Source organism: Suillus bovinus (genome assembly GCF_016758785.1).
Source record: "Suillus bovinus strain UH-Sbo-P2 chromosome Unknown EDB93scaffold_2, whole genome shotgun sequence".
Lineage (NCBI taxonomy): Eukaryota > Fungi > Basidiomycota > Agaricomycetes > Boletales > Suillaceae > Suillus > Suillus bovinus.
Window position 1 is genome coordinate 117,930 of NW_024542058.1, and position 26,676 is coordinate 144,605.

Below are 26,676 nucleotides of genomic sequence, written 5' to 3' on the forward strand. Positions count from 1 at the left end.
GCCTACAATTGTTTGTAGCTCCCAGTAAAATTTACAAAATATTTTGTTGCGTTCGGCGGGTCGAACTGGTCCGAACATGAACCTGACCATTGTGAACCCGTTCGAAGTGGTCCGGCCCAGAGTCTATTGATGATGAATATGGGCGCCGGTCGGCGAAGTCGGGAACTGGCACGTTCGCGGCCTTACGATGAACGAAGCGTTGTCACATGACAGCGAATGTTGAATATCAAATACGGTGTCCGTACAAAAGCCATGACGTGGCTGCGTGCTTTAGCATATATACATCCCATGGTAACAATTGGGTCGTTCTGACACCCATAGAACCATTTTTGCCATTGGATCGCCATATTGTCGTCGCCGCTCTTTTCGTCGGAATGCTACTCCAATTAACACGAGGCAGCTCCAATCTTCCAGTTGTCGGCGGTAGACCAAGTTGACGCATCAGAGCTTAGTATTTTCATCTCGCATACGAACGAAGCATTATTATGTGCGGTCAAAAGAAATTGGCATATGACAGTCACAGTTGCCATATTGTTTCCTGCAGCGGTTCGTACACATGTCATCATCATCGGCATTGACCCTACGTGGCAGCTAAACTCAGAGAGGTAAGATATTTTCTAACCCCCCCTATGGTCCAAGTTACCCCATGTCGTCAATTATTCTACCGGTGTTGGTCAAGCATTATGATTGCACCAACTCATTATATGTTGGTTGCGGATGAAAGCTTGCCCAGACATGATAAAACGAGCAAGTTGTTATCGCATTCCTGTTTTCCTGTCACTTCATCTCCGAAGCTTGTCAGACGCCCCCCCCTTGAACAGGACAAGCTGGAGAAACTGTTGTCTCTTATTCCATTGAATCCGCCACACCCTTCCTCAAGGAGAAAGAATCACTCAGCCAGTTGTCATCGATGGTGAAGGCAGTGCCGTACCTTTCTGCTGTTCAACAAGCACTAGCAAATTTTCGCGCTCCCACCCATGCGGCACCAACCCCCGCACTTTCCCTTTCCTCCTCTGTCAGTACGACTCCATCCGAAGACACCACCCTCGATGAAGATGATGACAATGACTGTCTCGTGAACCCTCATATGCCGCCCGCGTCCAAGCAGGTCTTCACTACCCCTCACACAGAGTTCGGTCACTGTGCGAATGAGGCCTATCGTTACGTCTCTAAGCATGACTACACTAAGCCATTCCAGGAGCACGCCGTTGAGAAGCCCCCATTCTATATTTACTTCACTATATACCTAAGCACCCTCATTCTCTACGTGTTGGCTCATTCGCGCGACTTCTTTGGAAAGCGTTTCGCCAAGTCTCATTTCACCTACTTTATGCCCCATAATGTATGTGGCATCTTCTGTCCTCAACCTTGTTTGTTACATCTAATTCATTTCGTTCCATATACAGGGTTACGCGCCGTTAAACTCGGATTTCGATTCCATCTTCCTTCGACGGGTCAAGCGTCGCATGGATGACTGTTACAACCAGCCTATCACAGGTGTCCCTGGCCGCACTTTTCTTGTCCTCGACCGTTACTCCCCCGATTACAACCATACCCAGATCTACACCGGTGGTATGACACGCATGTTGAACATCTCATCGTACAACTACCTTGCTTTTTCTCAAGGCCGCGGCAGCTGGGCAGATGCAGTCGAGGAAAGTGTCCGCAGATACGGCGTCTCCAGCTGCGGCACACATCTTGACACTGGAAGCAACGATCTTCATGCGTCTGCGGAAGCCCTTATTGCACATTTTTTGGGTACGGAAGACGCATTGATTTGTTCTATAGGCTTCGCCACCAACTCCACTTTCATCCCTGAACTCGTGGAGAAGGGGTCCTTGATCATTTCCGACGAGCTGAATCACACTAGTATGCGGGTTGGAATACGACAGAGTGGTGCAGAAGTCAGGATATTCAAGCACAATAATATGTCAAGCCTCGAGTCTCTGCTGCGTGAGGTGATAAGCCAAGGCCAGCCCAAGACGCATCGTGCGTGGAAGAAGATTCTGGTCATTGTTGAGGGTTTGTACTCCATGGAGGGGACGCTCGTGAACCTCCCTAGGATTGTTGAGCTCAAGCAGAAGTACAAAGTATGTAATGCAATTGCTGTTGTGACACGCTGTTTAGTTTTCATTGAAGTTCTACCTCTACATTGATGAGGCGCACTCGATTGGTTCGCTCGGTTCTCGGGGGCGGGGTGTGACAGACTACTTTAACATCCCTCCTGGTTCGATTGATGTTCTGATGGGCACGTTTAGCAAGGGTTTCGGTGCTGCTGGAGGATACATCTCTGGGCCAAAATCTCTGATTGATGCTCTCCGCCTTCGCAGTCACTCTGGTCCGTATGCGGAAGCCATAGCGCCATCCGTGATCGCACAGGTTGTTGTGTCTATGGCCAGCATTATGGGTGTGAGTCCGGCACAACAACCAACCAAATCCACTCCTTTTCCCAGCCTTGGTAACTCGCTCGTCGCGCCGAAGGAAAGTGCAGAGGAGCTCCTGGGAATGGTGCCTGCAAGCATGCTGCCGATGTGGATGAATCTTCCTCCGTCTCTCGCGGACGGATCTGAAGCTCGCACGCGTATGCGCCGTCTTGCCTTCAACTGCCGCTATCTTCATTCGGGCCTTACAAAACTTGGCTTCATTGTCTCCGGACATCCTTCCAGCCCGATTGTTCCTCTGCTTATCTTTAGCCCCGGAAAATTGCCTATGTTCGTGCGTATGATGCGTGCGCGCCCCATACCAATCGCTGTCGCTGTCGTGGCGTACCCCGCCACTTCGCTTTTCATGGGTCGTGCACGGCTCTGTCCTAGCGCGTCGCACACGAAGGAGGATATCGATACCGTGTTGCGGGCATGCGACGAGGTGGGCAGCATTTTAGACATGAAACATGGCTCATGCGAGCGGTGGGGAATTGATGAAGTATGTGAGCGCGCAGTGGAGCTTGTGCACTCTGTGTGAACGCCTGCATGACTGTGTCATCAGGTGTCTGCTCGCCCTTTCTCTATCTGTTGCTCCGTGTCAGCTAACATTTGAGCGGAGCATTTACAAATCACTGCACTTATCGTTCAATTTCAGTGAGATACCGCATTAATACAACCAAGTTGCCACGACGTTTACTTGTACAACGACAAAATAGAGATTTATAATTCCTGACAATACTCACAGCTTTTCGAAAACAAGTTTTTTAATCGCAGGCCATAATAAAAATGCGACTCTCATTTTTCACCATTCAGTTCAGCATGCTTGACAGTGCATCAGACACAGAAAGCACGAGGTGCTCACTGGTCAGAAGCTTAAGGTTCGTAACCTCGACCTCGACGTTGTCATCGGTGGAACTACTCGTCGTTATGCCAGCACAAAAGCCATATCTCAGAAGGCGTAACTCATTGGTGTCCAATATATACTGGATCCAGTGTTTAGTCAATGAAAACCTGGGAACACATCTAGCACTAACACTCCTGTCGACCTTTGCCATCCACGCTTACAACTCGTCTCAGGAGTTACAAGACAACGACTACCTCGACTTATGGAGCATTGATAGCCAAAAAACCTTCAAGGACATGCACACACCCAGGATCAACATCGCATGCACCCACTTCCCGTCGATAGTATTCGAAGACAGCAGGTCAATAATTGAAAGGAGGGTTCCGATGATCGGAATTGGGAGGGAGATAGCACACTTCACCTGCATCGAACCATGCAATCACGGCGTAGGACGACGTGAAAGCCCATCGCTGAATCCTGAAAGCAATTGTATGGAAATATGCAGTTCTTTTCTCTAAAAGAAGTTTCCGACATCGTACATACCAGACGTCGTCTGCCATAACATAAATATCTTGATCATACAACTTTTCATACAGCTCCACCTCCACGGACAGTCAATCGCAATTCACTGAGCCAAGTCGTCGTATTGCTCAGAATTGAGCCCGGCATGGCTGAATACAAATATATCAGCAAGACGGCTGCACCAGATATTGGCACATACGTAGTAGGCGGTGCTGTAAAATAACTTTGATAATTGTTTATATCAAGTCTGCCTTCATTCTGAGAACGTTTGTAGACCCGACTGCTATCATGAACGGGTGTAACTGGCTAAATTTGGTAATAAGCATGACCTCTGACTCCGAGACTTCATGCTTCAAATGCAGCCTGCAGGCCTTTCTTCTCTCAGTCACACTTTCATCTTTTGTTGCATTTTCTGCCGCATAGTGCATTATAGGTTCTTTCACTGTCTGGCATTCTGGCTGGACTCGCACAATCGCATCTCACTCTCGCGATCATCCGCTCGTTGTATCAGTCGAACTCATATAAAATGGATCAGCTCTTATATGCGCTTGGTATTGCCTTCAACTGTGGTTCGTATGTTTGCACTACAAAATACAATGGATTCTTCATTTTGTGTCGTACCGTGCCAGATGAGTTCTTCGACTCGGGACGATACCAGTTATGAATAACTTGGTGGCAAGGAGCCTATCACAGAAAATTTCGAGACTCACATGTCCGCTCCAGCCTCCTGTTAGTGCTGATCAGCAGCCTCCGGCCTTGGTATGCTCAGGTTACTTCGCTGACGTGACTGACCTTGACATTGACTTACGTCCACTTCATTGACACACGTCGTTGCCGTTAGCCTGTATATTTTGGTCTAGGACGAGGGCCAGCGTCTATGGTACCGAACAACAATCGGTGTACACGTGTAGCACCACTCGAATTCCCTCGGCTCTCTATCGCCTTGACTCCATACATAAACCTCATATCGTCTTATCCTACTGTTCGTTCTACCCACCAAACACTTAGCCTATCCCCTCTTTGACATTTCTTGTCATCATGGCCAGTGGCTGGGAAGGCCAATCTATCATACTCAAAGGTCTGTCTCTCCGTACCCCCTCAGTATTGTTTTCATGACCCTCACGTTCTGTTTACAGTCATTGGTGGGAAGAAGATCAATGTCCCCTCTGGGCGGACACCAGCAGGTATCTACGTGTCTGTCAATATTGACTCGAAAAGATGCTGGAAATCAGCTATCGGAGTGTTATCATCCGACAGTTTTGTGGTGTGGGGCGATACTGTGACCTTGTAAAGCTTTCTACATGTACTTGTAGACGCGATTCTGGTGCTCATTATTGGCTTGCAGAACACCAGATGTATCACCTAAGTTATCGGTGGAGATTCGGGCATCTTTTGAGCTCGGCCGAATGCTAGGTCGTGGGGAACTGATTGGAAAGTTTGAAATGTCGTGGGAAGGGTTGCTCGATCGCGGTAACGAGCCTTTCGGTGAGTGATCTGCTTCACTCTCATCTACGTCTCCTCACTAGTCGCAGACCTGTCATTTCCACCTATTCGGGGTGTCTGCCCTTCTCTTGCGGTGAGAGTTGCTTCTATAATTTCTCGTCCAAATGATGGCAGTGTACTGTTTGATGTGAGCGATATAAGCCTTCGTGCTGTTGGCTTTTGCTGACGGAATACAAATTCTAGTCCATCGATGACTGCAAGATTGCTCGAGACACAGATGTGGGCCACATGAGATTATGCGACTACATGAGAGGCAGGGGCGGAGTCCATATCTTGGATGATGCCATGAACTATTTTGAGTTAGTTCTGGATCAGTGTCCGGTCGATCACCCAGACCATGCAGCGGCTCTCACCAACCTTGCGTGGGCCCGCCTTCAAGGATATATCCGTAAGGATCTTCAAGGCATCTACATTACTACCACTCTGTTATGCGATGCCCTTGCACTGCGCCCGCGAGACCACCCCGATCGTCCCCTTTCTCTCTATTATCTCGCCGAAGCATTGATTTGGCGCTTCAGCTATCATGCTATCTCCGTTGATATCTTCAAAGCTGCCCAACTCTGTCATGAGCTACTGTCCCTCTGTTCTGAAGGCACCCATCTTCGTAGTATCGCGGTCGGCAAAAATGGTGTCGATTATGTGGTACGCGCGTGCAACAGTCTTCCTACAGATGCATCCGATGAAGACATCCACCTTCGACGAATCGTGCTCACATTATGTCCTCCGGGAAATCAACACAATTCCAGCGCCATCGACAAGCTTGCCAAGGCAGTGAAGGCACGCTTTCGACAATGCGGCATTGATGATCTAGATCGGAACATACAACTTGGTCGCGAAGTTGTTTCTAAGTGCCCCGAGGAAAATCCCAACCGTATTACCTACTTGATTAATTTGGCCGTGTCCATCCGTAGCCGCTTCGATCACCATGGGGGATCTCATGACCTCGATGAGGTCATTTCTCTCTATGAAGAAGCGCTGCCTTTGCGCTCTGTTGGGCACGAACATCACGATGCGTCATTGGACGGCCTGGGGCGCGCCCTCCTCACCCGTTTCAATGAATGCAATAACATTGATGACATAAATAGAGCTACCGGCCTCTTTCGCAAGGCACTGGCGTCATGCTCACCTGGCCGCCCAAATCGCGACACTAGGCTCAACAACCTTGCCGCCGCGCTCATAACTAGATATGATAAATTGCATGCTAGCGATGACCTTGATGAGGCCATCGATCTATGCCGCAAATCGCTTCTGTTGCTACAGCAGGATGATCATCCGGAGCGCCATAGAAACCTATTCAATTTGAGCATGGCACTCTGCTCTCGTTTTGCACAAACACGGAAGAACAAAGATGTTGAGGAGGCCATTGGTCTCTGCCAAGATTCGTTGGTGGCTTTGCCACCACTGCACCCAGATCGTTATTTCAGCTACAAATGGCTCAAGGAGGCCTATCTGTCTCGTTATCGGGTCCTACCTAACGCTGTTGATTTGTCACTCGCAATGGAGAACTTCAGGTTAGCTTCAAATCACCCTACTCAGGGATTCCCAGAACGCATTAAGGAGGCTGTCCAATGGGCTCGCCAATCAGAAGTCCATAAACACGAATCTGCCCTTGAAGCATACCAAACATGCTTAGACCTTTTCGACAACTACGTGACGCAATCCTCGATTATCTCAAGTCGCAATGCTGTAATCGCCATTGATGGTGCACAATCCCTACCAATGAATGCAACATCATGCGCTATTCGTCGCAATGACCTGCAACGAGGGGTTGAACTTGAGGAGCAGGGTCGCGACCAGCAATGGTCACTGGCCTCCCGACTCAGGACTTCGCTGGACGATCTCAAGTCCATCAATATCCCACTAGCTCACAAACTTTCGGAACTCAGCAAGAACCTATCTGACGCTCAGAATTCCGCAGGCAATGTGGACCGGGCTGCTGCTGATCGGGCAGAAATGGAGTACAGGAGACTTACGACGGAATGGGACACTGTAGTGGCTGAAATCCGCAATCTGCAAGGTTTCTCGCGGTTCCTGCTCCCGCCGTCGTATGAATATCTGCAAATGGCAGCGTGCCGCGGCCCGGTCATTATTCTCATTGCTAGCGAATACTCCTGTAATGCCATCATTGTTCCAGCGTCAGGGCAGCCCCACCACGTTCCCTTCCCGTCTCTTGCTCTCACAGATCTGGAGATGCTCCAGAAGCACTTCGCGAATGTCATACGGGACACGGCTCGCATGGTCTCACAGGAGCCGAGGACAGCGCTGATAGCACTGCTGCGGACGATATGGGACGAGATCATGCTACCTATTGTCAATGTACTACAGCATGATCTTAAATTGCCAAGTTGCTCCCGAATTTGGTTATGTCCAACAGCAGCCTTTACATCCATTCCTCTCCACGCAGCTAACCCATTTCGGATGAATGCAGATCGCTCTGGGCGGGAACCATGCCTGGAGGACCTCTACATTTGCTCTTACACTCCAACACTTTCTGCTCTGATCAGAGCTCGTCAGATGACGACGACACGTGTCACTCCTTCCTTCGCGGCGATCGGACAAGATCGGCCTGGTGCAAGGCAAGGCACAGTCCTCGCTGCTATCGACAGCGAACTTGAGCTTGTCCATAAACATGTTCCTCCCACCGTCAAGTTCACTCACCTTTCTGGAAATGAAGCGACACAAGCTGGCGCACTCGAAGCTTTGCGATGCAACACCTGGGTGCACCTCGCCTGCCACGGCAAGCAGGATTATGAACATCCCTCTAACTCACGTTTCGCGATGAGAAATAAACCTCTTACGCTCCTCGATATTGCAGAAAACGATGCACCGCAACCCGAATTCGCATTCTTGTCGGGGTGTCATGCCGCCCGCGGCGATGAGAAGACGCCGGGCGAAGTCATTCATCTCGCAGCTGGTGTACAGTTTTCGGGGTTCAAGAGTGTCGTTGGCACTCTTTGGGAGGTCGATGACGCTGTTGCAAAACATGTCGTTGAAGCTTTCTACGAGAACATGTTCAAGGATTTGGACGAGGGTGCCATGGACTGTATGAAGGCGGCCTGGACACTCAATAAGGCTACTTACACAGTGAAGAACAAAGTGCCGCTTGAGCAGAGAATCGGTTTCATTCATATTGGACTGTAGTTCTAGGACTTTTCGGGGGATGGTGTTGATGTCGGATTATTTACCAGAACAATTTGTGGCGTACTTCAAGTTGTCATTGTATTGGGACTTTTTTTGATAACCTTGTCATCTATGTACTTACTTTAGCATTTTCTCGTTCTTATGTACTTGGTCTGGTCATTTGCTTGACAAACATTTGGATGTCTGCGGTACTAGTAGTACGTCTTCTGTCGAAGCTGGGAATATCGAATGGGTTCCCCATAAACTATAATTCGAAGAATTTTTACATCATTCTCCCAATAGTGGTCTAGATAATCATCCCGGACTATCTACTAGCCCGGCGAAAATGATGAGCGGTTCACTGGGGTATAAGCAAAGACATGGATATCACCATAAGAGATGGCTCATCGAAAAACCCTACTACGTCACTAAAATAGATGGTTGTTCATATCGGCATGCAGTTGTAGATTGTTGTAGCAGTCTGGTGTCACGCAGGTCTGTATTTCTTCATTCATTGTGGGATGAGCGGAGCAGAGGCGGGTGGAGAAGCGGGTAGAAGTGCTGGTCACGGTTTTAGAAGAGATCTCTTCAGTCTCGAACAGATGCTTACATAGGGTGTTGCATTAGCGATAAGCGTTCATCGGTCTATCATTTATGAAGTAGAAATAAACGATGAAATATCAACACTTACGAAATAGTTAGGAGCATGCCGGGGCGTTCAACGACCATGTTCGAGAACATATAGACGAATGGATATGATCGGAAATCTGCGCACATGTCATAGCACCAAGAATTACTATGTATCTTCGTGACGGGGATGGTAGCCATGCGCGGCATAAATTCAACAAATACAACAATTGTAGAGCTTCTTCTGTTACTCGTGTCATGCGGCAGCACCAACCTCGTACAAGTAGGTACCCAGGACCTTTGTCTATAATCGGACCATAAATTATCACGGACGTCTTCCTATTTGACCCACTCACCCCTTCAATGAAATTCGCTCGATCCAGCTTCTCGTTGGTCGAGCTGGGGAATATGTCAACGAGAAAATAGGGGCCATGAAAGAATCACGTACTGAGCTCCGTCATCTGCTCTGCCCGTAGGCAGCAATAGTACGTTTACGCCCAGGCTCTCCGCAAATGTCAGCGTCACCGGGATCGAGCCCCCCTCACGCGTGTAATCTGGCGTTTTCTTATACACAGCCTGAACGAGTTCTAGTTTGTCACATGGAAGAGGATCGGTGTTTCGGACGCACCTCGATAGCCTTCTTTGCAGCTTCAAAGTTCCAGTGCCTGACGTCTGCAACCCAAGGTTTACCGCCGTGTAGGTACTCTACCTCCATCTTGTTCTTGCTGTTGAACTTCGCAAACTCGGCTTCGAGGTATGCATTGACAAGGGGTATGATCTTCTCCGGAGTTTGCGGGGGAACGAGGCTGATAAGATCGGTAGAGCGTAGATGTCATACCGGAAACAATGAAATGAAGCGAAGAGCCACTATCAGCGTGCGGAGTTAATGAAGTTAGGAATGGAGTTACCGAATACTGAACTTTCCGCCTACTTTGGCAGGGATGACAGTTTTAGCACCGACCGCTGAGAATGCCCCCTCGATGCCGTGCAGGGAAAGGGATGGCTGACGCATCCGGCCCATTAGCACGGTAGTCTTTTCTGATGACAGTGCCACCTTTATAATTCAGTCAGATGTGAGCAATTACAAAAGCAGTGTGACTTGCCTTTCCACCAGCAGCCTCTTCGATATCATCCGTCGTATAGTCCATCTTCTGGTAAAGTTTCCTGCATGGAATAAGTATAGATCCCAACGAAAAGTCTGAGCGCGCACAATTCCTCCTCATCATGGGGTGGGACCATGTCGTCGATGCCAGGAATCAAAATGTCTCCGTTATGATCCACAAGCTTGCTCATGAGTTTGATCAAATCCGTCATGGGTTCGTGCACCGTCCTCCCAAATAACCCTGAATGAAGATCTTGACCGGGCCCAGTTATTTTGATGCTGAAATACGCAATACCACGCAACCCGTACGTCAATGCAGGAGTTCGGGTGTTCAACCAGTAATTGTCACTCTGTCTCATGCGTCAGCACAATGGCATATCTCCACACTGGCAAGCGACGATCACGCACGATGCACACGCAATCAATTCCGTCAAACCATCCATCCTTACCCTTCTTCACCTCCTCCTGGATGCATTCATCCAACCCCTCACTCCCATTCTCTTCCATGCCCTCAAAGCAAATTCGCAAATTCACAGGCATCGCAATCCCTAGGTTCTTGTGTGCCTCTAGGACATTCAACCAGCCCAAAATCGGGCCCTTATCATCTGTCGAGCCACGACCAATCAAGCGACCCGAATCCTTGTCCACCACAAGCGTGAACGGATCCGTGTTCCAGCCGTCCGTCTTTAGTGCCTGTTTTCTGCTGTTCAGTACCACGCTCTTTAGCACAACACACCGCTACAAAGGGCTCACAGGCTGCACATCATAGTGTCCATATATCAACACCGTCTTCTTTGCAGGGTCGCTCCCCAGGCGTCCGATGATGGCCGGGGGGAGCTGCAGAGTCTGCCCCTGCATCTCATGCGTGCCGAGATCTACGAGCTTAGTCTCGACGCCAAGGTCATTTAACTGGCCATTTAGCCAATTTCCCATCACAATGACGTCCTGACGTCGATTAGCATCGCTACTGATACTGTATGCATAGGAGTCTTGAATTGAATTGGAAAGTTGATTGTATACGACTGCGGTACCTACCTTTGAATAGCAACGGCATCGCCCAAACGCTTGATGAATGCATCTGCGTGCGTGTCGATGTAGTTACTGAAGCTTGCTGGAGCTGGCATTGTCGTTGCTGATGAAGAGATACCGTATGATCTAGGCAGGTCACTGGACCGATGCAACCTACTTATATCGCTGTACTGCGGCCCGGATCTACGAAGGCACGGGCGCTATATAGTCGTCTATTTATTACCGGCTCATCGCCAGCATCACACACTCAACCTTCTTCTCATTCCTGAATGTCCACCGCCATCAGCAATAAAACGCGAGACCAATAATATATCTGCAAGAAAAAGGTGGATAAAGTGTTTTGAACTGAAGTGGCAGCCTAAGACGCAAGTAAGGACGTCGTCGTCGTGTGGTAGTGTATGTACTGAAAAGAGCCAATATCCAGAATCCTCGTTAATGTATGTGTCATTTTTCTCGTGGCTTTCGTCATCTAACCTGTATACGGATCACCTTGTATTACTTCGTTGTGGTACGAAGTCAAGTCGTCGTCAATAACTTACATGGAGGGAAACAGCAAGGGAGACGGTCGTGCTGGCATTCACACAGAGTGTACAAGCTCCACTGCGCGCTTGCAGACCTCGTCGATCCCCCACCGCTCGCCTAATCCATGCTTCAGGTCCAGGATACTGCCCACCTCATCGCACGCCCGTAACACCATATCGATGTCCTCCTTTGTGTGCGATGCGCTAACACAGAACCGTACCCTACTGGTAACAAGCGGTGTGGCAGGGTACGCCACGACAACGACAACGATCGGCGTGCTCCGCGAACGCATCATGCGCGAGAACATGCTCATCTTGCCCGGATTGAAAATGAGAAGGGGCACAATCGGGCTGAATGGATGTCCGTAGGTGATAAAACCGAGTTTCTTGAGGCCCTGGTGGAGATACCGCGAGTTGAAGGCAAGACGACGGATACGCATACGAGCTTCAGAACCGTCTGCAAGAGCCGGATGGAGATTCATCCATGACGGCAGCATGCTTGAAGGTGCCATTCCTGGATGCTCCTCTGCACCGTCCCTTAGCGTGACGATGGAACTAGCAGGGCTGAGCGTGAGTGCGGATTTGGTTGATTGTGATGACGGAGCGACGCCCATGATGCTAGCCATCGACGAGACGACCTGAGTGAGAACGGGGGGCGTCATAGCTTCTGCATACGGCCCGGAGTGACCATGCAACCGGAGTGTATCGATAAGGATTTTAGGCCCCGCGATGTATCCACCAGCAGCACCAAAGGACTTGGTGAAAGTGCCCATCAAGACGTCAATTGAACAAGGAGGGATGTTAAAGTAATCTGTGACACCGCGCCCACGGGGACCCAGCGCGCCGATTGAATGTGCCTCATCAACAAAGAGGAAGAACTTGGACGAAATATCAACATCGTAATACAACACGCCAACTGTGGTACAAACCTTGTACTTCTGCTTCAGTTCGACAATTCTAGGCAGGTTCACGAGAGTGCCCTCCATGGAGTACAAACCTTCCACGACGACTAAAATCTTCTTCCACGGACGATGCGTCTTGGGCTGACCCTGGCTGACCACCTCGCGTAACAAGGACTCGAGGCTTGACATATCATTGTGTTTGAACATCCTGACCTGCGCATTACTATGGCGTACACCAACGCGGATACTAGCATGGTTCAGTTCATCGGAAATGACGAGGGATCCCTTTCCCACAAGTGCGGGGATAAAAGTAGAGTTGGTAGCGAAACCCATCGAGCTGATCAATGCATCTTCCATGCCGACAAAACGTGCAACAAGGGCTTCGGCAGATACATGAAGCTCGCTGCTTCCGCTCTCAAGACGCGTGCCGCAAGTGGAAACGCCATACCGACGGATGCTTTCCTCAACTGCGTCTGCACAGCCGCCACGGGCCTGGGCAAAACCGAGATAGTTATACGAGGAAATGTTCAGCGCACGGGTTTTGCCACCAGTGAGGATTTGAGTGTGATTGTTGTCCGTGGAATACCGGTCGAGGATAACAATAGTGCGTCCTGCAACACCGGTGACAGGCTGGGAAAAGCAGTCATCCATGCGACGCTTTAGCCGACGGGTGTAAAAGGAATCGAAATCCGAGTTCAATGGCGCGTAACCCTGGGTACAAAATGGATTAGGTGATGGGGGACAAGGTTAAGGAGGAAAGAAGATTGCAACATACATCATGGGGTATAAGGTGGGTGAAATAAGACTTGGTAAAACGTTTTCCGAAGAAGTCACGCATATGACCAAAACAGAGGAGAATGAGGTAACTAATATAGGTGGTGAGGAGGATATAATATGGAGGCTCCTCGATGGTGTGCTCTTGCACAGGTTTGGAGTAGTCATGCTTGGAGACGCAACGATATGCCTCGTTTGCACAGTGACCAAACTCCGTGTGAACGGTGGTGAAGACCTGTTCAGAGGTTGGGGGTGTAAAGGGGTACGCGAGACAATTATTCTCATCGTCCTCGTTGAGAATGGTGTCTTCTGATGAAGCCGTGACAGAAGATGATAGTGAAAGTGCAGGGGTTGATGAGACCGAAGAATTGTCATGACTGCGAGCGCGCGTATCTGCTTGGTGAACAGCAGAAAGGTAGGACGCTGCGGTCGTCATTGACGACAACTGGCTGAGTGATTTTTTCTTTTTGAAGATAGACGGAGAACGTGATGGCGGATTCAACGCCATTGGTGAAGGCATCTTTCTGGTGTTGGTCAAACCACAGAACGAGCACGATGGGGAACGGGGTAACTTATAACGACCTCGAAAAGGGATGTTATAAAAACTTTGCTTATGTCAGAAATATACACGCCCCCCCGCCCCTAGCGCTAGCGCTGATTTCCGGTCTTTAGTTAGTAGCACTCCGGTTATCTTACTCACTCTTGGGAACATTCTTAATTCACCATCTCCCTCTGTTTGACGGTCAGGTCGGCTGTTTATTTGAGCATCATGACAGAGGACAAATCCTCCGATTGTGCCATTTAGACATTACACCATCGACAAGGGAGGAAATTGACCCCAAGTGCGGCAGGTATACTACCACGTGTCAAATCTATCATCATGGAGGATGCTCAACACCATGTACACGCTTGTCATTATTCAAGCGAGTTTAGCACCTCCTGTCCGCACAAAATCCCAGAAGGAACGGCTATCTTCCTTTTTGAACTAGCTTGGGAGAGCAAGAGAACCCTTTTGTGTATGATTTGGAACGACTATTTTCCTTCGTCTATATATGTCTACTAAGCTGAGGGAGACTAGAGTGAGATTCTCAGGGTGACAATCGCCAATACCGTCTTGCCTTGAAGTCAGTCAGCACTTCAAACTTTTGCTTTTGATTCCCTTCCTTCCTCTGCTCACAACTCGACGTTACAGATCCTTTGCGCACTTGGGAAGCGATGGCTATGACCACCTTTTCAATATCGATGATAGGCATTTGAAGCTTTGCATCTGGTCCTTCTCATCAATGCCACCCTCCCTCGGCTCGTCACGTTCGGAATGTTCTCATTCATCACCCGACAGCAAGCGAGTCCATTGCGTTGCAACAGCGCTCAAAACTTAGTCTTTTCACCTTGCACACTGGCGCGTATAGCTTGTAATAATCGTTGCTAGAAGAAAAAAAACAGGTAAGCCGCGTGTGTTGAGTGTCCCTCTCTCCGCCATATACACAACGGAATATCCAGAGGGTCTACGTAGCGCCTCCTCCCTGTGAAGACTAATGTTCAGGCTAGTCAGTTGTCCTCTGTGACAGTTCAACGTGCAGCGCAGCACACTTGACATCCCAGCTACAGGCCCAGAGGGCGATATGACGACTTGCTCGAGAAGACTGTGTTGTTGTACTCTGGTGCATTCGATGTCGCACTCAACTACTGTCTCCGCGTGATATGACTCTTCTATATGTGATGTGTATCTAGTCGAGCCATCAGAGTCTGAAAGATATTTTGAAGCTCGCTGTTTTGTCCTGAGGTGTATTGAGAAGTCGGATCGAGAGTTCCAAAGACTTGTACATACAGTAGTAGTTGCCATGCTCTCCAACTCAAAAGTTCGTCGCATCATGTTGGGGTTAGATGTATACAAGAAGAAAAAAATACAACACTTGATCAATAGCAAAAGACCTAGCTGAAACACGAGTAAAAATCAACTCGAAGTCCGTGGTAACGTACTCGAAGATGTGCTGTTCTGGTTCTTCCCATTCCTCCTGTCACGAAATCCCTTTGGAGGGGAATCATTGGTCCAACCCACCCCCTTTTCCGCATCTGACGGACCTGTAGGGGTACGCAACACCGCAGACGCTGCAGATCCAGTATCTGCTCCCTTACCACTACCGTCCCTCACCCCGCGTCGGCTTTCCGGGTCATCACTGCCACGCTCGCTTGCCGTTCCAAATATTCGATCGCGAGCTTCTTGATATTGAGCCTCACGCTCAGCAAGAGTGTTGCGCGTCTGCGAAGAGAGTGAGGTGGTGGAATTCGAGGCTGATTGGGAGGGAGAGGGCCGTTTCAGGATGCGCATCGTCGGTTGGAAGGCAGCTGGGGGAGGCGGGACGACGCATGTCCCGGTGCTTGAAGGGGATATGATCAGCTCTGGCATGGGTGCTTTTTTATTTCTGCAATGTGCAGGGAAGTTAACACTGAGGGCGACAGCTGAAGAAAAATGGTAAACTCACGCGTCCTCCCAGACTTTGACATTGTCTTCTTCCTCTTCTTCATCATTGTCCCAGTCGTCTGGGACAATCTGTTTCGGCTTCCGCTGTGATTTAGTTGCAGGGCCTAGGCCAGAGTAATCCTAGAAGAGAGGCTCTGTCAGGTCATGATTACCCGCTATCAAATATCATCACTTGCGCTGGGCTGGCCCCAAACGTCTGCAGATGTGGATCCTTGAGAACTGGTATCGATCATGTTCTAGGCTCTAAGATTCAAGGATCCAACTCTACCATGAAGCTTCTACGATAACCCAAATCACTGTCGGTGGCTCTGCAAGCTGCAAGCTCCGCTGACAATGAGCACGTGCCACTGACTTGCGTGACCCAAAACACCTACTCCGACTCTCCGACTCTCCGACGTGAACAACTAGACTCTAGAGGAAGGACGTTGCAATATGTTAGATCCAGATAATTCAAATAATAAGTACGCATAATCGCAAAGCAGAATGTCGACTCGAGTAGCTTGTCAATCCAAGATGAGGCGCAGGTCATTGGCAACAACCAAAAAGGAAAATCAAACATTTCGTCGGTCGTCACTCGCTCAGCACCCATGTAGATCAGCAAACATTGCACGCAAGTACGAAATAACATGCAGATCAAAACAAACGCGATAACAGCATGAATGCATATAAACCCAAGACCTCAATGTGTCCAGCACGTACAAACATTCAATCATTCCTCGTCGTCATCATCATGGTTCGCCCCGGGCCTGAACAACGCCAACAGATCATCCATGCCGAGTTTCATATTCTTCATCTTCTCTCCACTCAACGCCGCTTTCGTGAGCTCGCGTTTTTTCTGTTGAAGCTATATAGCGCCGTCGCTCAATTACAGCTTTAACCGCAAATGTTACATAACTTACCTCGAGGATCCGCTCTTCGACAGTCTCGGGAACAGTGAGCTTGAAGATATTGACTTCACGTGTTTGCCCGAAGCGATGAGCACGATCGAATGCTTGGTCCTATCTCTGCGGTTAATTTTGAATTCAAAAGTGAACCTGGGACGGACCTCAAGCGCAGGGTTCCACCACATGTCAACGAGGACCACATTATTGCAGCAGGTCAAGTTCAACCCTGGAGCGCAAAGGTTATGAACTCATTATCACTGTGAGGTTGAAAGGGCGTACCAGTACTTCCGGCCTTGAATGAAATCAGGATACAGCGCGTGCTTTTGCTGCTTCTGATTTTCTCTAGTGATGCCTCACGCTTATCCTTCGTCATGCTTCCATCATCTACATCACGCCATCATAGCAAGTCAGAAACCTCAAGTTCAAGAGACGAAAAGTCAAAAAGACATACACCGGGCAAACTTGATCCCCTCGGCAGTCAAGAATGGTTCGATCAGGTCCAGCATGCTAGTAAACTGAGAAAATATAATCGTTTTTTCAGCACTCTCGCTTCGTTCATCGATATTCCGAAGAATTTCCAGCAACTTGCGAATCTTCGCCGAATCCGGAGGTAAGTTGGGATCACGAGCGGTTGGTGCAGCCACAGACTTGCGGCGGGCCTTGGCAGCGATTTCAGTACAATCGGGGCAGTGATCTGAGTCGGACGAGGTAAGGCTGCGCAAAGAAGACGGGTTAGAATCCATACTGTATGTCAGCGAAGGTAACATACTCTGTCTGACACAACTGGCATTTCTTGCCACTCGAGACACCCATCTGTCCCAAAAGCGTCGCGAGCTCGTCGGCATCTTCATCAGCATCGTTCTTAGCAGGGCGGGACTCGGTGGCTTCTGAGTCAATGCGGTAGTCCTTGTACACGAGGGACGGGTGGTTGCAAGCTAGTGAATCTGTATTAGCATGCGATGCAAAGTCAGTACACGAGCCAACCCACCCTGTCTCAGTCTCAGAAGCATAAGCAACACGTGAGTATAATTCTTGGATGCTTCGTTGGCCTGAACAAGTTTGTCAAGTTCGTTGGTCATGCGTTTCATGAGCGTGTTGTAAAATGCTTGCTCGTCTGAGTCGAATTTGCATTGAACAATAGTCAAATGCCGTGCCGGAAGGGATATGATAGGTTTTCCGTTAAGGACGAAATCCTTGGTACGTCGGAGCATGATGGATTGGAGAACGACCTGTACAAGATGTCGAGTTGTAGGGCAAGTAAATTAATGCGCATGAACAAGAGGACGCACATGAAGTCGTTTAAGGGCACGCACTGGTCGCCCAGCCTTAATAGGCTGAGCGATCTGTTCGTTGAAGTTTTGCCAGTCGTTTAGCGGACGTACACGAAGAAATTTGAGAAGAGAATACAGTTCATCCACTGTATTTTGCCTGAAATTTTTTTGTAAGACTGCCTTCACATGGCGCGAACTTTGGACGAACATGGGTGTGCCTGTAAGACACCAGCGAAACTTCCCATCTAGTTCGCAGCATGCAATAGCCGCTTTCGTATTTTTGTTCTTGATATTGTGTGCTTCATCTTTGTGTACATGTTAGATAATTATCCAGCAACTTGGGCGGCAACGTACCAAGGACAATTCTAAACCATTTCACGTGGAATAACGCGTCCTTGCCTTTCGCCTTTCCAGGCTTCTTCTTCGCGGCGACCTCATCAGAATCTAAGTCCGAGTCTGATTGGGATGCTGCCTTCTTAGATTTTGACTTGGACTTTGATTCGTCCTTCGCGGGAGGTGCAAAGGTCGCGTATTCAGAAGCGACAATGGAATACGAAGTGACTACAACGTGAGCAGCCTTGAGTTTCAGAGGGTCTGTGCTGCATTTAGTTGGATGTCATTCAGAGTAGAAGGGTCCTACCTGTAGTACGGCTTTGGCCATGATGTTCAATCACACGTAATCCCACAGCCATCTTCGCGATCTCGGAGGCCCATTGAGAGACGAGTGCAACTGGACAGATAACCCTAGAAATCACGAGATTAACAAAGAAAAAAGCGAGGGCAATTGAAGCCTACAAAGTCGTGGCAGCCCAACCGTCCGCTTTATCAGATTTTTTGGCACGACCATCAACAATCCGCGTGAGGGTCTGAATAGTCTTTCCAAGACTGCACAAAAAAAGCTTGACTACACGCTAGTAGCAATAGTACTGACAGTCTTACCCCATATCGTCTGCAAGTATTCCGCCTCTCTTCTTGCCTGTTTCTTTCTCGCGCATCCAGGCGCGACCAAGGACCTGATGCGGGAGAAGCGTGATACCATCTTGGAAGCCCTCCACAATAGCTTCCTCCATGTCAATCTCAATTTCATCATCAGGGGTAATACTATCCTCTACAAGAGCGCGCAACGCCTTTTCAGTCTCGGTAGCGGACATTCGAGGCTCGTAGACGTATGCCTGATGGGGCTCATCCACCGCCGGATTAAGGTTGGAAGGGCCTAAAAGAATATCACGATTTGAAGGAATGTGAATGGGTGCCGGGACTTGTGTGCGCTGTATAGGAGGCACTGGAAGGGCCTGTTTCAAGGTATCCATGACGAAGTTGTTACGAGCGGCTGGTGGGGGTTGAGCAGAGGGTTGCGATTGGGTATCAGGTCTACTCAACAGCATCGCCAAAAATTTTGTGAATCTCACGCTACTTAGAACAGCTGAGGAGAGCGAGTACGTACATATCCTCGCTTTCTTCGTCAGATGATATGACAATTGTTGTTCGGCCTCTGTTTCGAACTGTCGGTGCCACCGTCGAGGCTGCAGAAGATGTCGAAGAGCTTGAGGAACTTGAGATCGACTACATAATATCGTGGTAAGTTGAGAGATGAAGTTGAACATGAGGACGTACGATTACGCTTGGCGGTTCTGTAGTCCTTCCATTGGTTGGCTTCTTGAACTCTGGGTATAAACCAGGGTCAACTGCCATCTGTTTGCGACTGAAAAGTTGCTCAGGTATTTTTCAGGATCTTAAACATGGTACATACAGGCGTTCCATGGTTGTAGGTGGGTCAGTGTATGTATGTATTAGCTGAAGGTAGTTTGATGATCGCGGTTGAAGAAGACGTGTAATTAAAACAACGCGTCCTAATTGATCGTCACGTGGTCGTTTGTATTACATACTCTCAACAGTCGGATTGCTTTCACGCACCACTGACATGAGCTCGCAACGTGCACACACGCGTTCCGATTATATTTTCTTCCTGTCCTACCGAACTCGCTGGTGCAGTCCACTCTTACTTAATGACCTCACATATTTATGAAACTTAACCCATGTCAAGGATCGACAACGATCAGTACTCACACATCAACAATTCCGTCTACTACCATCTCTTTGACTCTGTAGTAAACACTTTTCTCATCCAACGATGCGGACTCACCTCTGATTCTGCCCAAATTGGGCTGGTGGTCTCGTCCCATTGCCAGGTAGGTACTAGTGCGAAGCCGCTCTCCGCCATGATCAGGTGTTTACAATTTCAACCATAGTTTTTCTCCCCCCTATCATTTCCTCAGGTCCTGGACCTCGGCCTTCGGGTACTGAAGCTCGGTTCAAGTTCCGTGACGTATGAGGTCGCGGTGTTTGAGGAAGGAAAGGATGTACCCGCAGCTGTTGGGGGTTATACCCATGTTTTTGTTGAACGAGGATCCAGGAAGAGTACCCCCATGAGTGAACTTCTGCGGGAAGGTCTTTCAGGCCTGTTATCGACCAATGAGAGCTTGGAATCCAAGCTTTGAAGTGCGCTTACTCTAAATCTTTTTGGAATTCTTAGAACTGAGTCACGAATGAAGAACCTCGAGGGTGCTGCATATGACAAGCGCACTTGCCTGATTCTAGTCTCTGAACTCATGCTACGTCTCTAGTGCTCGCGTGCCCTGCATGACCGATGTGATCGCTGTAGCGCGGCCTTCCGATCATGCCTAGGCGATTACTTTCTTTCTTGGCTAATGCTATTAACTATATTATATTTATGTATGCGGCTGCCCTGTTCTAGATCTGCGTTATCGCGTCGTCTAAGCGATGCGGCTCCAAGTAATTTCAATAGAAGGTGTCTTCAAACCAGGTCTGTCCCGGAGCTTCTTCTCAACGCCCAAGGTTCATGTGACCAAGCTCTCTCGCACACGGTTGACAGGACCGTTCTCAACGCTGCGATTAATGTCATTGCAAACCAAGCACAGTCAGCTCTCCTTGGTACATCCGTCTGCAGATAATTCGCAGATTGGTTTCAAAGACGAACTGTGACCTCGGAGTCCAATGCATTGTGTATAAAGAAAATTCAAACTACTAAAATACATTTTAGACGGCACAGAAATTCGTTGACCAGAATTAGGTTAGCTACGCAGCGGAAACCTACACGCGACTTGACTGTCCTGATGGAGTCCATCGTGATCCGTGTGGCGAACAGCATCCTGTCTTTGGTGGCGATAAGCGGTCATGAAGCCCATTTACCTTGGCTCCATGAGTAAAATTACAATGTCTCTTGACCTGGAACAGGTACTATCTGACTTCGGAGACAGGACAAGGGCGATGGAGGCGGTGCGCAAAACGAGTAGCGCTCAGGGACTCGTGCACATGTACGTTGCATAATATCAAAGCCAACTTTACGGCCCCGACAAATCACAGCAGGCAGCTATGATTTTCCGACCCAGTGATGTCACGAGTAGCCCGCAACAGCGGCCCGAGTATGCGATATCTTCGTGTGGTGACGCACTGATCGGCGCCCATTAGACATCCCCGGATGGAAGGTGACAAGGGCCACTGAGTGCATAGAATCATTCAACTCCTGCCATAATCATCATTGTGGGGTTCGGTCTTATTGGTAAAAGAGAGGCCAGACCAACATGGAATTGATAATTCCTGAAGCTTGCTCATTCTTGTCCCCCACGCCTATCAACACGCAGCATCAGTGGCAATTTTGCAGAATGACGGCGATGTCACCAACTGGGTTTAAGTCGTATACGATTTTGTCCACTATGTCATGCAGCAGTGGTTCGTGCCCTTCCTATCTATGTGATAGAAGGGTATGATGGAAGTATGATGCGCCCCATTCGGAGGTCTGCATGCTTCGTTAATGATGACAATCGCTCCTTGTACTTGGTGCTCGTCGTGAAGGGATTTAATCGTGCCCCTTGATCACATAAAAGTTCAGTAGGAGTGTGGGCGATTGTCAAGACGTCACTATCAGACAGCACCTTCTTCTTCAAAAGGAGATATGCTACAGCTGGCGCAGCTCTGAGGCATACTGACGCATATGGCCTAGCTCGTACCCGGGGCCCAAGTATGTTTGGACTCTGGAGGGCCATCGGTAGCACCGTGTACTAGTGCATCCTAGTGCCCAAGAAGGGTCGAGTTCGATGAGTGCTGGCTACGAAACGATAGGTGCAATGGCACTTTCGGCGCATGCTTTCAAGAAGTGCACCTTCCATAACATTTTTTTTCCGACTGGGGTATGTGACGATCATGATATCTCGGCTAGTACTTGTTGTGGGGGCAGAACCGCTCCCAAATAAAACCGTGGGAGCAATTCCGAACTTTCGGGCACAAGCTCGTCACTCGGCACTAAGCCCGTGCTGGACAGTCCGATTTGACCATGATCAGCTCTAGACTTCAAATTCGTTTCGCTCTAGCGATAATTTCGAATTGAACATGGCCAGTGATATCTAAGTCCGGATATTTTCGCAACGCCGTCAAAATGTGAGTTTTGTCTCGGATTGGCAACACCACAACAGCTTGAGTTTGATCACCATCGAGTATAGCTTGATAGCCTTGTTGCTTGCCACTGCACCCAACTGATCATCGATCATCACTTATATCCATCATGTACTGATCCCCTCTGATGGCTTCCCCAAATCGTCCTGCGCAACGAAGTGCACGGCAACGGCCTGTAGCAGCACGAACTTCCCCGAACTGTGCGATGCTTTACCTCGTCCTTGAACTCAACGACTTGCAGATCATCGATGAGCCAGAGTACTGGACCCAATCACGTGCCATGTTTCTCCATTGCTTTAGGACTTGAGCCTCATCTGGTGGAGAACTGTTCATCAAGTCGATCTCCCATAAGTGGGGCCCGGCTGGGGGATCACGGTAAATGCGTCGTCTCCGATTGGCGTCGCTATTCTTGGGCTATTCCAATTGAATTGACTGTCTCACCAGAAATCCCTACAGACTATATAATCTTGTCTTCTGAACCTGTCACCGTACGCCGATATCGGGTACTAGTCAACGTGCGACCAGCGGCTCCTTTATCATCTCCAAAAGTCTCAAAAGGGTTTGGTGGATGGAATTTTCTGATTCTCTTTGCGGTAGAACTTTGGGGTCACTTTCTCGAGGCTGCTAGTGCGGCAGGCCGAGGCTCTCAGAGAGAGCCGCTTCACAAGCTATAACCCTTTTGAATTGTTTCTTGTAAAGCTCTCGTTAGACATATACATGCTATTAGCTTCAACCGCCGCCATTACTCATTACTGTATTGCATTTATGTAAACGAAACTTCCTGTGCCTCCATATCAGCAGGCTCATCAAGCACCGCTCACAAATTAATCTGAGATCAAAACGCCGAATATTAGTGTGGGTTATTCCGCTGCAGCTCACCCTAAGAATACCAGTGCTCCAATTGTGTAACTTCCAGGGACCGTGACTGTGCAACTTATCCGACCAGTCACATGTGAGCGACATTGTTCGCTTACAATCTTACAGTTACACGTGCCATCAACTCATATTATCGTCGTCGATCATGTAGTTCCAAGATATCTGTACATGTTTCTTTTTCGTGAAAGCCATGAAAAAACGTTCTAGTACTGTATGTAATAAATAAATAATCATCACATCAATTACGTGCAAGTCAACTAAAGCAGTGTCATGTCCCAAGAACCTCGCATGCCCAAGACAGCTGATCATAAACCCAAAACGAAATAGGATAGCAGGTATCTCGCCAATTGCGTCCGCATGAAACAGGCGTAGGCGTCTCTTCAGATAACAACAATATACTGGAGGATCAAGCATCAAACTTCTTGGCGAAATCAAAGATGACCCTGGCGATATCAGCCTGCACGATTAAGGAGAGTGCGGAATATAGATTTGAACCTTGACGACGCTCCAGCAGCCCGCGGCGATTTCGGAGTTGGAGGAGTCGGAAAATGGGGCACGGTCGGTGAAGCAGGTGCCGTCTGTGGTCTCGGACGTGGGCGCTTCAGGCGTGCCGTGGGCTTCGGAGTCGGAACAGGGATGGGAACAGCTAGAAAAGAGGGTTTTACGAGGGGCGAGGGAATCACCGGAGAAATTTCTTTAGCGCGTGGTGCGGGAACGGTCGGTGACGCAGCGGTGATCGTGACCATAGGAACTGTCCACATAGGATGGACATTAGGATCCGGTGCTTGGTCTTGACCGTGAAACCCATTCCTGGTATCTAGAGCAGCAGGTGCAGAGCCTGATGTGCCATATGAAGCGAATGATGCGTAAGAGGTGACAGTGCAAAAGGAAGATGACGATGGTTGTGATTCTTGATCATGCGAGGCATTAGGGGGGTCGACACAAGTTTTGGATGCATGTGCATGTCCTGAGTCATCTTGCTGGTCACTGTCAGTATCACTGCCCCACTGCACTACCATGCTCTGCTTCAGGTTCGACGGAATTTTGGGAGAGGAATATTCTGCGCCACGAGAAGTAGTTTGAAGGCTCGAAGCATTGATAGAAGTAGCACCGGTATCCCGCGACCCCATGGTACTACTACCATCAGTCAAGCTTGAACTAGAGTTTCCCGCACTTGATGATACACTGGAAGAAGACGTGATAGGTGGAGGAGGCAGCAAGGTGATAGTAGTTGCGCTACCTGTAAGACTATTATCTATTCCGTACCGGGAATCAGTTTCAGGCATTCTTTGCCGTGTGTCAGTCCTCATGGGAGACTTCACATCAAGGCTCTGTGAGGCCAACTTGGGTTGCCTGTGAAAGGAGGGGGAGGGGATGAACTGGAACGTCAATCGACGACTCGGACGTTTGTTCTCCTTTCCGTTATCTCCTATCTCTTCTTCAGTCGGCAGAACATCTTCCTGGAGGGTCGCGTCCGGTGTGGGAACATTCGGAGTATTCTGTCTTGCACTAGCTCTGAAAAACGGCGAAGAAGGTCGAGGTATCCACGGTAATGAAGCGGCAGCCAACTGTGCTGGTGGTACCTGAACAGGTGGTTTTCGAGATTTGGTAAGCTTCTTGCGAGACCTGACGTGTGCTTCGACGGATGGTGTGCCTGACGCCTTCAAGTCCACCTTCGATTCAGGAGTCGCCTGCTCGGTGGATATGTCACCGGAGACAAGTTCTTCACGGTCATGGGATGTGCCGGAAAACCTGCTGTCAGACACGGGGACAGGCGAAACTTCGCTGACTTCCAGAATCCTGACCACTCGGGTGCGTTCTTGTGATGCAGTAGGTTGTGCCGCGGTGTCCGCCATTAGCGGTTCGCGGGTAGGTGCATCGGATTTCTTCCTTCTCGAGCTCGCCTTTCTGAGCACCCTTCGAGAGTTTGCCCTTCTGAGCACCCCGTCATCCTCTGTCACAGATATCTGTCGCTGACGAGGGCCAAGATCGTCGTCCATATCCAAAAACACGGTATCCCCGCTTGCCCCGCTCATTTGCGAAAGGCGACTCACGGCATCCACGAGACTGATGCGTGAATGACGCTGGGTTGGGTTGGGGTAAGACTTTCTCCGTATTACGCCGGGATCAACCGTAGATATGACGGCATTTTCTGCCTCGTTCTCAGACGATAATGAGAAGAAGCTGCTGCTGATCGAACTTGTCTCAGACAATGCGGATTCCCGAGAACCTGGGGAGAGAGATACATGGGATACCCGTGAGGACGGAAGCGAAGGAGACGAGGCACGCCGGGAAGACCTATTTCCGGATGGGGAGACGGAAGGGGAGGAACCGGAGGCCTCTATGATATCAGGTAGTGAATTTACACCTTCCTTGCCGAAGACCGGTGAGCCAGATGTAGCCGAATACACCGTGTTTGTCATCATGCTGGCACATTTTCGTCTGCGGTATTCCCTGGCACTTAGGGGCATCACGACTGGTTGTGATGATATTGATTGCCTGGAAAAGCGGGGCGTAGACGCAGGACCAAATGGAGAAGATGACATCCAGTTATCATTCGGATTTCGGGACACTGAAGGTTTTTGGGAGATTGGTCGAGCCACACTTGGTGAGTAGGCTTGTGGGACATGAGCTGGCGTGAGAACTGTTTGTGATGGAAAAGATGCTGAGCGACTATGTCCGAATGATGCTTGGGTAGGAAGTGGCGCTGCTGGTTCATCCTTGGGATGGCGTCGAAACAGACTAAGTGTGGGGATAACGCTCTTTGTTGGTCCCGTTGTGGGAATTCGGTGTGCATGCGAGGAGAAGGAGGATGAGCTAGCAGAACCAGTATAAGAAACGACAGATGAGGGTGGGGAGCGCGAATATGGACGGGCGTCTAGGCCGAGGGTGGGAATAGCACCGGCACTCTTTGACGGTCCGACTAAGGGTCTGGGAGCACGATGGGCATGCGAGGACGTAGTCGCAGAAATAGAACCAGTGTGAGACATGACAGATGAGGGTCGTGAGCGAGAATATGAACCAACGTCAACGCTGAAAAGGCTCGGGCATTGTGATTGACTTGAATCGAAAGATGCGATCGATGGATTACTAGAGAATGCTAGCCCAGCGAGAGGAGAAGAGCGTAGTGGACGGGAAGCATGGAGAGATGTTGGATATCCTACGGGTGCAGGTGTACTTAATGGTTGACCTGCACGTTCGCGCAATGCAGGGCGATGTGCCACCGCCACAGGCTGTAATAGAGAAGGTAAGGTACGACGAGCAGACAACCGGAGAAAAACTCACCTCATCGCAGGGTTGGGACATGGCAAGTTGGGAAAAGTCTT

At 49.3% G+C, this 26,676-nt stretch overlaps 9 protein-coding genes across 9 annotated transcripts; 4 read left to right on the forward strand and 5 right to left on the reverse strand.

The window, feature by feature from the left end:
• The first annotated feature begins 708 nt into the window (after positions 1–708).
• Positions 709–3,234, forward strand: EDB93DRAFT_273560 (serine palmitoyltransferase 2). The gene is made up of 3 exons (XM_041455923.1): positions 709–1,342; positions 1,407–2,090; positions 2,140–3,234. The coding sequence occupies exons 1-3, from the start codon at positions 911–913 to the stop codon at positions 2,959–2,961; spliced, it is 1,938 nt and encodes a 645-aa protein (XP_041312963.1). The 5' UTR covers positions 709–910; the 3' UTR covers positions 2,962–3,234.
• Positions 3,086–4,060, forward strand: EDB93DRAFT_273581 (uncharacterized protein). Its single transcript, XM_041455924.1, has one exon. It carries the CDS (start codon positions 3,210–3,212, stop codon positions 3,783–3,785), a length of 576 nt encoding a protein of 191 aa, XP_041312964.1. The 5' UTR covers positions 3,086–3,209; the 3' UTR covers positions 3,786–4,060.
• A 582-nt stretch (positions 4,061–4,642) lies between these two features.
• Positions 4,643–8,596, forward strand: EDB93DRAFT_273725 (CHAT domain-containing protein). The gene is made up of 5 exons (XM_041455926.1): positions 4,643–4,867; positions 4,926–5,076; positions 5,135–5,274; positions 5,322–5,419; positions 5,476–8,596. The coding sequence occupies exons 1-5, from the start codon at positions 4,828–4,830 to the stop codon at positions 8,431–8,433; spliced, it is 3,387 nt and encodes a 1,128-aa protein (XP_041312965.1). The 5' UTR covers positions 4,643–4,827; the 3' UTR covers positions 8,434–8,596.
• Positions 8,597–9,295: 699 nt separating this feature from the next.
• EDB93DRAFT_1237442 (uncharacterized protein) lies at positions 9,296–11,265 on the reverse strand (the record flags this gene model as incomplete). Its single annotated transcript, XM_041451414.1, has 10 exons — positions 9,296–9,343; positions 9,396–9,438; positions 9,488–9,615; positions 9,668–9,845; positions 9,948–10,093; positions 10,143–10,203; positions 10,250–10,491; positions 10,550–10,834; positions 10,895–11,114; positions 11,177–11,265. The coding sequence occupies 10 exons, from the start codon at positions 11,263–11,265 to the stop codon at positions 9,296–9,298; spliced, it is 1,440 nt and encodes a 479-aa protein (XP_041312966.1).
• Positions 11,266–11,338: 73 nt separating this feature from the next.
• EDB93DRAFT_273695 (pyridoxal phosphate-dependent transferase) lies at positions 11,339–14,040 on the reverse strand. The gene is made up of 4 exons (XM_041455925.1): positions 13,369–14,040; positions 12,621–13,304; positions 11,710–12,569; positions 11,339–11,644 (listed from the first exon to the last, which is right to left on the reverse strand). Exons 1-3 carry the CDS (start codon positions 13,885–13,887, stop codon positions 11,748–11,750), a joined length of 2,025 nt encoding a protein of 674 aa, XP_041312967.1. The 5' UTR covers positions 13,888–14,040; the 3' UTR covers positions 11,339–11,644; positions 11,710–11,747.
• A 1,040-nt stretch (positions 14,041–15,080) lies between these two features.
• EDB93DRAFT_273972 (uncharacterized protein) lies at positions 15,081–16,233 on the reverse strand. Its single transcript, XM_041455927.1, has 6 exons — positions 16,224–16,233; positions 16,026–16,171; positions 15,851–15,969; positions 15,348–15,790; positions 15,196–15,279; positions 15,081–15,145 (listed from the first exon to the last, which is right to left on the reverse strand). The coding sequence occupies exons 2-5, from the start codon at positions 16,080–16,082 to the stop codon at positions 15,248–15,250; spliced, it is 651 nt and encodes a 216-aa protein (XP_041312968.1). The 5' UTR covers positions 16,083–16,171; positions 16,224–16,233; the 3' UTR covers positions 15,081–15,145; positions 15,196–15,247.
• Positions 16,234–16,415: 182 nt separating this feature from the next.
• On the reverse strand, positions 16,416–19,833 carry EDB93DRAFT_1114518 (SNF2 family N-terminal domain-containing protein). The gene is made up of 16 exons (XM_041448245.1): positions 19,755–19,833; positions 19,619–19,706; positions 19,449–19,567; positions 18,944–19,375; positions 18,800–18,889; positions 18,645–18,748; positions 18,359–18,598; positions 18,213–18,309; positions 18,023–18,161; positions 17,722–17,962; positions 17,503–17,668; positions 17,185–17,447; positions 17,013–17,117; positions 16,895–16,959; positions 16,749–16,847; positions 16,416–16,693 (listed from the first exon to the last, which is right to left on the reverse strand). Exons 1-16 carry the CDS (start codon positions 19,763–19,765, stop codon positions 16,559–16,561), a joined length of 2,394 nt encoding a protein of 797 aa, XP_041312969.1. The 5' UTR covers positions 19,766–19,833; the 3' UTR covers positions 16,416–16,558.
• Positions 19,834–19,925: 92 nt separating this feature from the next.
• EDB93DRAFT_1237445 (HotDog domain-containing protein) lies at positions 19,926–20,502 on the forward strand (the record flags this gene model as incomplete). Its single annotated transcript, XM_041451415.1, has 3 exons — positions 19,926–19,990; positions 20,049–20,193; positions 20,254–20,502. 3 exons carry the CDS (start codon positions 19,926–19,928, stop codon positions 20,500–20,502), a joined length of 459 nt encoding a protein of 152 aa, XP_041312970.1.
• Positions 20,503–23,802: 3,300 nt separating this feature from the next.
• EDB93DRAFT_1245051 (uncharacterized protein) lies at positions 23,803–26,656 on the reverse strand (the record flags this gene model as incomplete). Its single annotated transcript, XM_041452270.1, has 2 exons — positions 23,803–26,583; positions 26,636–26,656. 2 exons carry the CDS (start codon positions 26,654–26,656, stop codon positions 23,803–23,805), a joined length of 2,802 nt encoding a protein of 933 aa, XP_041312971.1.
• Positions 26,657–26,676: the final 20 nt, after the last annotated feature.

Coding starts and splice junctions, on each gene's coding strand:
- EDB93DRAFT_273560 (XM_041455923.1), top strand. CDS start 911: ATGGTGAAGGCAGTGCCGTACCTTTCTGCTGTTCAACAAGCACTAGCA. Junction 1,343..1,406: donor CCTACTTTATGCCCCATAAT/GTATGTGGCATC, acceptor TTCCATATACAG/GGTTACGCGCCGTTAAACTC. Junction 2,091..2,139: donor AGCTCAAGCAGAAGTACAAA/GTATGTAATGCA, acceptor TTTTCATTGAAG/TTCTACCTCTACATTGATGA.
- EDB93DRAFT_273725 (XM_041455926.1), top strand. CDS start 4,828: ATGGCCAGTGGCTGGGAAGGCCAATCTATCATACTCAAAG. Junction 4,868..4,925: donor CCAATCTATCATACTCAAAG/GTCTGTCTCTCC, acceptor TTCTGTTTACAG/TCATTGGTGGGAAGAAGATC. Junction 5,275..5,321: donor TCGCGGTAACGAGCCTTTCG/GTGAGTGATCTG, acceptor CACTAGTCGCAG/ACCTGTCATTTCCACCTATT.
- EDB93DRAFT_273695 (XM_041455925.1), bottom strand. CDS start 13,887: ATGCCTTCACCAATGGCGTTGAATCCGCCATCACGTTCTCCGTCTATC. Junction 13,305..13,368: donor CCCACCTTATACCCCATGAT/GTATGTTGCAAT, acceptor TTTTGTACCCAG/GGTTACGCGCCATTGAACTC. Junction 12,570..12,620: donor AACTGAAGCAGAAGTACAAG/GTTTGTACCACA, acceptor ATTTCGTCCAAG/TTCTTCCTCTTTGTTGATGA.
- EDB93DRAFT_1114518 (XM_041448245.1), bottom strand. Junction 19,376..19,448: donor GACGAAGAAAGCGAGGATAT/GTACGTACTCGC, acceptor GCTGTTGAGTAG/ACCTGATACCCAATCGCAAC. Junction 16,848..16,894: donor GGTGGAACCCTGCGCTTGAG/GTCCGTCCCAGG, acceptor CCGCAGAGATAG/GACCAAGCATTCGATCGTGC.
- EDB93DRAFT_273581 (XM_041455924.1), top strand. CDS start 3,210: ATGCGACTCTCATTTTTCACCATTCAGTTCAGCATGCTTGACAGTGCA.
- EDB93DRAFT_273972 (XM_041455927.1), bottom strand. CDS start 16,082: ATGATCGATACCAGTTCTCAAGGATCCACATCTGCAGACGTTTGGGGC. Junction 15,970..16,025: donor ACGTTTGGGGCCAGCCCAGC/GCAAGTGATGAT, acceptor CCTCTCTTCTAG/GATTACTCTGGCCTAGGCCC. Junction 15,280..15,347: donor CCAGAACAGCACATCTTCGA/GTACGTTACCAC, acceptor CTATTGATCAAG/TGTTGTATTTTTTTCTTCTT.